The following is a 9,297-nucleotide window of genomic DNA, read 5'->3' as shown; positions in this document are numbered from 1 at the left end:
TTTTTTTTGATGAAATTTAAACTTTAAAAATCTCTGCTAACAACCAGTAAATCTTGGCAGATGTTGAGGAGAGCTGACAAGAGGCAGGAAGACGACTGATGATTTCATCTGCTCAGGTGCCAGGCCAAACCAAACAGCTGAGGCTTTGCTGCATTTACTGACTGATCTCCTCTCAGCCTAGCCCGACTTCTGAAGGGTCTGTCCGCCAAAAGTTCACCGGCCAAAAAAACAAAACAAAACAGTGCTCTCGTCACTCAGGGGCTCGGAGGCCTCTGATGTCTCCACCGTCCTTATCGTCCACCCTGACTCACATACAAAACTGCACCTGTGGACGTGAGGCCATCCTGTTTGGATAAGTGAGCACTTCCTTTGCCTTCGCCTTTTTTCTTCCTCTGTGCTCTGAAAATGAGTTTTATCTGCCTGGGTCTGAGCCAGAGATGGCTGCTGACTCAACAATATAGACTTGTACCCCCTCCCCCACAGGTCGATTCTTCTCCACCTTCAGACACACCACATGCGCGCGCGCGCACGCACACACACACACACACACACACACACACACACTCACTCCTAGTTGATCTCTTGGAGCTGAACTGAAGCAAAGCAACGTTTTGAAGTTTTATTTTCAAAATGTCACACAAGGCTACTTTAAGGCCTGGGACTCTTCTTAATGAGGTCACTAACTGGGACACCACCACTCTGTTTCCATTTCTACCACCTTGTTGCTTCTGGCTGCTAGTGGATGAGATAACAAGTTATGAATCCCCGAGGGGACATTCAGGATGCTGCATCGAGTAAAACTCAGCGGTAAATTCATCAACACTTTCACAAACTGTTGGGCTACAAAGGAGAGATCCAGAGAACCGGTGCTTCTTCTCTGTGCTCCTGTAGCAGTCACCTCATCAAAAGCAGCTGATATAACATCTGAACATAAATCAAGCTGAGGATATCAAGGTGTGGAAGTTGTGGAGTGGGAACTAGGGATGCACCAATATACACATTCTTTCAGCTCAGTTTTTTTCAGGTTCTATCCAGTGCCAACACCGATACAGAGCCCAGAGCCATAATATCCCAGCTTTCTTACCAACAGCTGAAGAATCCTTTTAGCTAGCAAGTTTACTGTACGTACCTTAGCTTGCAGTCGTGCAGACATACTGTTGACGGAAAACTGACTGATACGTGATTGTTGTGATATTGTTTTACAGGAAGAAAAAAAATGGAATTTGATACGTAAAGAAAAAGAAGGGGTTTGGTCATGTTTTACATCCATTTTTCAGGTGAACGATGTGACACGGGATGAAACTTAAAAGGTTTAAAACCGTATTCTTCCATTTCAGTTTGAAGGTCTGAATCTGTGTTTTCCCTTGTACTTGCGATTTCAATAATGTCTTTGTTGCATGCTGCACTGTGCATCCGACTAAATCCCAGCTGACCTCCAGTTTGTTAGCGGATGTGGGGAAAAGGTTTATAAAGCTGCATGAATTAGTCTGGGCAGGATATCCTACACACTCATACCTGTGGCCTTGACCAAGAAAAAAAAAATATGTGAGGGCACGTTCAAACCTCGACTGGTGTTGATCTAAACGAGAACAGGCGTCTGTGTTTTCCTGCATGAGGAGGGTGAAATAATATACAGGGAAAGGAGGAACAGCTGACAATCCTTTTATCACGAGGACAAGACATAATGTAATGTGACACCGTCACACAGCACTGCAGTGTATGTTATGGCTACGTGCATGCTTTGATGAGACAGGTGTGTTATCTAAAAGTAAATACTGCGCCATTAAAATACGGCTCACGTGTCTCCGAGACATAAATCGACCAAAAAAAAAGCAACCTTGAGGCCCGATGGAGTCAAGAGTCCCAGATATTATGGTTCGAGCTTCTTTCGGTGTATTTCAGTACTTGATCATTTCTAACACTACTATCCCCGTTAGAGGACGTGTCTAATGGACGAGGCTGGATCCAACTTAGTCCCTCTTACAGTTATTTCTATTTACATCTTGTGCAGCACCCGTTTAAGTGAGTTACTCCTTCATGATGGAAAATATGTGAAAGACATTAAGTTGTTTTGTGCCAAGTGACTCTGATTAATATATGACAGACTGGGACATGAATGTAATAGATTGTAGCTTTGGTAGTATGGGAGTGGTATATTTCCTGGTGCAGTGGCACAATTGCAATGTTGATGTAACTATTCGTATATATCAAAAAGTCACATTCCGATGGGGATACTGTTTATTATTTTTTGGGCTCCTGTGGTTGATGGACAGTCCCAGCTTTTGAGTTTTAAACCGAACAAAACCTGATGATCATGATCAATGAGAATGTTGTTGATAAATCCAACTAAAGTATATTCCTTATTTGCAACCAAAATACTTCTTTCTGACCTATTGTGAAACTGCGAGGGTTAGTTACGTCTTACTGATGCCAGGTGAGGGAGGCCAAATGCGACAGTATCCTTTACGACTTCATCTCAACAGTTAAAAACTCAGCGATGTACAGAATCGTGCTTGTTTTATTACCAAAGGAATTCCTCTGAGCAGAAACATGAAGCAAGATGCGACAGAAGTTATTCTTTTGCGTGATGTGTTGAACTGTTTGGGTTTTGTCTAAAGAAAAGCTGTTTTTCACGGTTGTCTTCCTGTTATAAACTGTAAGGTTTTTATTGGTTTCAGACTACAGTTGAATATTAGTCAGCGGGCACATTTGTAGAAACCTGCTGTTAGTTGTCCTTGTAAATAAATAAATGAAATCATACTGTAGTCATTGTTTATTGCTTGGCCGGCATTTGGAAGTTTGCTCAACCAGTAAAATAAAAAAGAATGACTGCAGGTTACACCCTGTGTGCCCTCATAATGTTTCTTAACATCTGAGCTCACTTTTTGATCAGAACTTAAATTCTCTAAAATTAATCTAAACAATTTTTTTTTTACAAAAAACCCAATCCCCAATCCTACTTAAATTACTCTTTTTGTTGTCATTTGTATAGTTGTGAAATATAAAATATAAAAAAAAAATAACCCTCATTCCACGGATGGGCAGACACATACTCATGCTGGGGCACGTTGTCAGATCAGGGACCGAGTGACGAAAGCTTTTTGTGGTGTGTGTTTTAGAAAACACCCAGCTTCAGGCATCAACAAATCAATGAGGGAGGAGAATACACACACAGCTGGGATATCTGTGGATGATATTCAGCATCCGGCTGGCAGCAGCTGACAGACGGTCTTTTACCTTCTTTTTGCTGCAGTAGATTTGCCATTTCTTCTCTGCAGGCAGGGCGAACATGGCTTCCCTGTGTTTCTCTGTGAGGTCGAGCTCATCCTGCAGAAAATAATGAGATCATTAAGAAGTGCAAAGAAGGAGGGGCAAACTCTAGCCACCTAGGGCAGCGAGAGAGTATTCACTCATTCTTGAAAAAGAAAACTTTCGGAGCACAAACGATCAAACTATAATACTGCATATTTGGTAATGTCTAAATTAATCACATTTTCCTCTCAAACAAAAAACATGTGGCAGTGGGCCTGTTTTCACTTCAGGACGGTTTTGTGCTGCGTGATCAGTGGGATATGACCGGGTGCGTTCATCATAAATTCAATGACTGAATCAAATCAGATGTCTTTCAGGCTTTTCAGACGCGTGAGTAATGGGGGAAGAGATAAGGCGTGGTCTGTCTGCTCAACATGTGGTAACAAACATCTGGAAACAACATGTATCAATGAATGACAGATATTTCACGGAGGCACACAAAGGGTGCTGTTGGGAAGTGTTGGAATCCAGAGAACCGGGAGTGAGTGAATGCAGTTTTGGAGGAAATATTGGAGTGTTGTTTTTTTTTTTTTTTTAATTTTGGTTCAAGATCATAATAATGCAATTTATGTGCAGGCATTTACTTTTCTTTACTAATAAAAAACCCCCTACAAATCACAGGGATCTTTAAAGAAAATGCATTGGTATGGCCCAAACCTGACTTTTAATATCTGTTTTCAGTCACAAGAATCCAACCATAAAGAGACACTTCACCCAAAAAATATATTTTGCTTTTCAAGCGCTAACAAATAGGTCTCCTGGGCTCACAAACACACCCCCCCCCCGCATCACATATTGAGCTTGAAGCTTACTGCACCACAATTTACAAACTCTCAAATGCATCACCCACCATAAGCCCTGCTTCTTTACCCACCCGAATGCTTAATAAAGCACAAGTGATTTGAATTGATCCAAAAACAAACTATAACTCTTCCAGTTCTGCAAGACTGTGATCAAGTGTGGGCGAGTTAGTTCAACTGAATATGCTAGTTGGAAGTGTTATAGTTTGGTTTTAGTTCAAATCAGTGTCAAGTGTTTGTGAATGATTAAGAATGACTGAGTAGACCGGATGGTGCATTTGAGTTTGTAAACGGACGTTTTTTTTGGGGCAGTGTTGCTGTTGCTAACTGCGTTCTGGAGTCAAAAATAGGTCATGCAGGAGCGAGAAGCATCTTTGTGAGCTCGCTATCCCTTTTTGTGAGTACTTCATTTTATTTTTTGGGTGAAGAACATCAAAACAACTACACCTAAATGAGCCTAACGTGAGCACTAGTGTCTGTGATGAGTCAACGACGGTGATTGCTGCAAAGCAATTACCTCATGGAGACAATACCGTGGGAAGTGTGAGTCTAAACAGGTTTGTTCTGTGTCAGATGCCACTTCCACAGAAGAGGAAACATAGTTTATTTAGGTTTAGTCTACAGATTCACTGATGCTTCTGTTCAGCCTTGGGATCCCTCTTTGAGGACGTTCTTTCCAAAAGCCGTCAAGCTCTGTGAATCAATAATGTGCCATAATCAGATGTTCTAAACTGGTTGGTTCAACTAGTGATTGGAGTGATTTGGTCAATGAAAACAGTAATTGAATGAAGGGAAAGCAACCGGTCCAACTGCATGCTTTACTGATCATACAGAGCGTCAGCGATTCTTTGACTGTGAGTAAGAGCAACTGCATCTCTGAGGACCAAATGAGACTGAAGAGTCACTTTGACTTGCAAGATTAGAGGAAGCTGTTCATGTCAATCTCATGTTCAATGGCCATAACCTATTCCACAACCTTGGCCTTTTTTTTCTTCTTTTTTAAAAAATTGAATCGTCTCCAATTATAGCCGCACATTAGGTTCACAATGGGTGCAAAGAAAAGCACGTGGCCGTTTCCTTTTGGTAAACAAAGCGACTGAAAACCTCCTTGTCGTCACACTCAACGTACTCAATTATGTCTTCATAAAGGAGAAGTAGAGAAAAACAAGCAATTAGCAGATGGAGGAGGCCAGGACATTACGAGCTGCTGAATGAGGCCCATTGATGTGCAAAAATGACATGCTTAGATTACTGTGGCAACCATGGGAGAGGAAAAATGGGACAGTGGAGAGAAGAGAGCACGGCAAATTAGAGGTGACAATGAAGAGAGAGGAAAGAATAGCAGCCTGGCGGACCCGTTCCTCACAGGATCAATTAAACTGGAAGGGGGTGACATTCCTGATGAATGTCTTAAAATGTAGGAGACATCGTGGACAAAGTAGCGAGATTAGAGGACGTTTTAGAAATATCTCATCAGATTAATAAAAAAGAATAAAAAAGGGGGTTTCTAAGGGCCCTAGCTTCCACCTGGTAATAATGTGTTAACAGGTTCTGACTGACAACCTGCCCAACGCCACACTGTTTAAGTAGCTCACGCCCATCCGAGTGCCCGCGGGTGTGTTGACCTTAAAAGAGGTGTGGTCAGGTGCAGCGCATTCCTTTCTTGATGCAGCACACAGCCCAACCCCAACCACTAAGCAACAGTGTAAAGCTGTAATGTAAACTACAGTGGCTGAATCAAAGAACTACTTGACTGAACAGCCGAATTCTAATCTGAATTTCACAGACAAAAAGTCAGCGTAGTCTCTTACCACCAACTCGGAGAACATGCTGTCCAGCTCATCATATCCAGGCATGGGCAGTGATGGCTCCATGGTCTGCAGGGCAAAGTCCTCCCGCAGCCTGTAGGTGATCTCTGGGTGATCGCTGTTGTTAAAACAACAGAAGATGAAGGAGAGGCCACCGCGGCCACTGCCACCACGCTTCCGAGGAGCCATGGCTGTCCGATGGGTCAGGCTGGTAGGTAGGGAGGGTGGGAGGCTCCGTCAGGGCCTCTTTACAACCTCCTCCACCTCAGAGTTTGGCCTCCGTCAGAGTGTGCTGCACAAGGAAAGGGATCTTTGGTCAGAAGCCTTCAGAGAAACACGAAGCATAGATTTCTGTATAGACTGAGGGTTTATCAACACTGAGAGAGACCACTGACGTTTCTTTGATGAGGCCCAAAGCCAAAGGTCAACGCACAAGCAGCAATGAGTATATCAAAGGAGGAGGATTTCCTGAGACCCCCAGGTGGCGCTATAACTAATCTGCCTCAAAATGTCATGGGGTCTTCCTTGGCCAGTGCAACATACCTCTGCCAAGCTTTTAGAAATAATGGCTTCACAGTTCTTGTGCAATCTTGCAAGCAACCGTGTGAACAGACAACCAAATGCCAGTGAAAACACGGGGGCACCATTCAAGTCGATGATCAATTATCACCACAGTCATTAGTTAACAATGTTAAATTCCCACCTCTGAGCATGCAACATAAAATACATCAAGACTATGGGTTTCCCCCACTCGAACCTAACCTTTGTGATGATTTATGATGCAGGGGTCATCATTATTAAGGGAAAGGACAATACACCGTATCACTGAGGGCACATGGTGAAAGATTTAATTACATCGTTTATACAACTGGGCCCTGTGAGAGTGGCGTCTGAAATGGAGACCATAATTTGCCTGGATTAGTGTTTTCAGACCTTTTCATCTCCCATTTCCTCCTATTCAGCATTGACTCGGCTCTAGTAAGCAGTGATTAGAGAGGTGTGTTTCCAATGGCCGGGGTGGGAAGTGTGTGAGGCGAGCTGCTGTTGTTTTGGAGTCTGTTTTGGTTACAGCGGATAAAAGCACAAACAGGACTTCCTGTAATCCCTTACACTAGTCATCGGAAAGGTGTGTGAGAGTGAGCACGTTGTCTGAATCATCCCGGCCACCTTCATCTTCTCGCACCCTTTTGACAAGCTTCTGTTACTTAACCACGTATCGGTTTCATGGATACAAATACACAGAGCTACACTGTCATAAAGGCACATAACAAAGTATTCCATGGCCAGGTGAGGATCCAGTGAGATCAAAAGTGTTGCCTCTCAGGCAGATTACCAGATGCTTGAAGGGATCTCTTCACACGCCCGTGTGTAGTTTAAGATTTGGATTCACAATCCAAACAGATTACGATAAGACTGGAGGTATACGGTAAACGACTAGCTTCAGTAGATTTCTTTATGGTGATTCAAGATCTGGCGATCACACACTACACAATGTTCCATTTCAACTCCTAAATCAAGCGAACGCACCCAACTCTCATGAAAACACTCGCAGGAATGAGATTTTGCACCAAACAAACAAAACAAAAACAAAAAAAAACAAGGAGGCGAGGGAGGAAGCAACATGTGCACCACAATCTGTGCCTACACGACAAAGACTAAAAGAGTGCATTTGGGTGAATTTGTGGAGGGGTAGGTCTACACAGGACTCGAACCAACATGATAACTCACATCAGGACAAGATTCCTGCACCGATTTGCCCCATTGACTGTCCCAGAGTGGTGAACTTCATATACAGTAAAATCCTTTAGAGTCCCTCTCTGGTTACAGCAGGGCCAAATATTGACACTTTTTTTTTCTTTGGCAAAAGGATGCAATATAGTTAAGAAACTTGAATTGAAAGTTACAGTGTAGGAACAGAGTTTGAATCTTAAACTGGTTTAATAAGCAACAAGCTGCAAGCAAACTCGCGTTGTTGGAGCGAGAACAGCTGGAGAGTGTACTCTCAGACGTGCTGGCTCTCTTCCAAAGAGGAATAATAGAATAAAGAGCACAAGACCTCTCTGCTGTCTGGCAAATACAGACATGGTGTTCAGATACCCACCAGGACACTGCCGTCAGCGTGTCACAAACACAACTCTACAGTTAGCTGCCCTGCCGGAGTGATGCCAAGTATCATAACCACAGGAGCTGCACTGACCTGCAGGTTGCTAGAAGGAACATAACCGCATGACCTTTGCAGCTGATTTCAGAAGAACTGAAAAGCCTGAATGCATCATATTTAAATGTAATCTGGTAAGGTCACATCCTTAGCTGTATTCAAAGATTGTGGGTCACTGTGCTTAGTGGCTTGAGGCAGCTTCAGTTGCTTCTTCCAAAGGGGAGAGAAATGATGCATTTTTCCTATTAAAATGTTGACGACGTTGAGTGAAATTATAAAAAGACAGTTTTGCGGCCTACCTAAAAAAAAAACAAAAAAAACCCTGATGTCATCACCGTCTCATTTTAGCCACTTCTTTGGTTCAGCTGCACTCTTCAAGTCTGGAACCATCTGTGGCGTTTCTTCCTTTGAATCAGTCTTTTTTTTTTTTTTTTTTCCAGTTTCCTCACCAGAAAGGGTTTTCAAATCTTTGTTTGAAAAATGCCTTCTTAAATATGGGGATGCTGACAAAATCAAAAGGATCATAAAAACACTTTAAAGCACAAAGCTACCAACGCACGTTCTGCCCAAGAAGTAAACTGTGCTGACAATAAATCCACACACAACAGTTTCTGTTGTAAGGGTTGTGCATTTGTTGGCTATGATTGGTGCTAATAGCTGGCCAAGTGTCAAACAAAACCAGCAAATTTATTCCATGACTAGAATAACCACTGTGTTCTAAATAAAAGACACCAAAAGAACACATATACAAACTCAGGTGTACTACACCCACAGGAGGCTTGAGGCCAAAAGGCCACACGTGAAATAAAGTACACAGCAGTTCACTCTTCCTAACACACTGAACAGTGTATTTATTTTGACACATCCTTGACTTTTCCAAATAGACGACCAGAGGCCTCGGCAGCAGCTGCTTGGCTTCACGCTCACCATCTATTCTAGCATGACGGGGAGAAGCATTTCAAAGCCCTCTTTGACCATATTAGTCCACAAAGCTGCCCATCTTTTCCATTAGCTAAAGCGAGCTGTAAACTTTGTATAAACTCTTAAAACCAGAGTGGGACTGGGCTGGTCCCCATCCAGCTGCGGGGACTGGTGGATGTGCCACAGCTCCACCATGTGAAGGGAGTGCAAAGAAAACCGGCAGGAGGGGAGCCGGTGAGGGAGGGAGGAAACGCCGAAGGTTTCGTGTTTGTACTGTAATTGTTAACCTGTGAGTGCA

The 9,297-nt window shown here is 43.0% G+C and overlaps 1 protein-coding gene across 4 annotated transcripts in view; it reads right to left on the bottom strand.

Annotated features, from left to right (window-relative positions):
• daam1b (dishevelled associated activator of morphogenesis 1b) overlaps window positions 1-9,297 on the bottom strand; it is a 47,674-nt gene that overhangs the window by 15,025 nt on the left and 23,352 nt on the right. For all 4 annotated transcript variants that reach the window (XM_086188969.1, XM_086188966.1, XM_086188968.1 and 1 more), the window contains 2 exons: window positions 5,924-6,212; window positions 3,238-3,327 (listed from right to left, as the gene is read on the bottom strand). In XM_086188969.1, coding sequence (XP_086045095.1) covers window positions 3,238-3,327; window positions 5,924-6,109 — 276 coding nt within the window. In that variant the 5' untranslated portion in view covers window positions 6,110-6,212. The remainder of the gene's footprint in view (window positions 1-3,237; window positions 3,328-5,923; window positions 6,213-9,297) is intronic.

Source organism: Aulostomus chinensis, chromosome 20 (genome assembly GCF_037954235.1).
Source record: "Aulostomus chinensis isolate RoL2024-O1b breed Wild chromosome 20, RoL_Achi_v1.0, whole genome shotgun sequence".
NCBI classification, from domain to species: Eukaryota; Metazoa; Chordata; class Actinopteri; order Syngnathiformes; family Aulostomidae; genus Aulostomus; species Aulostomus chinensis.
The sequence above is the reverse complement of the archived record's forward strand: the minus strand, read 5'-3'. Positions and strand labels throughout refer to the sequence as shown.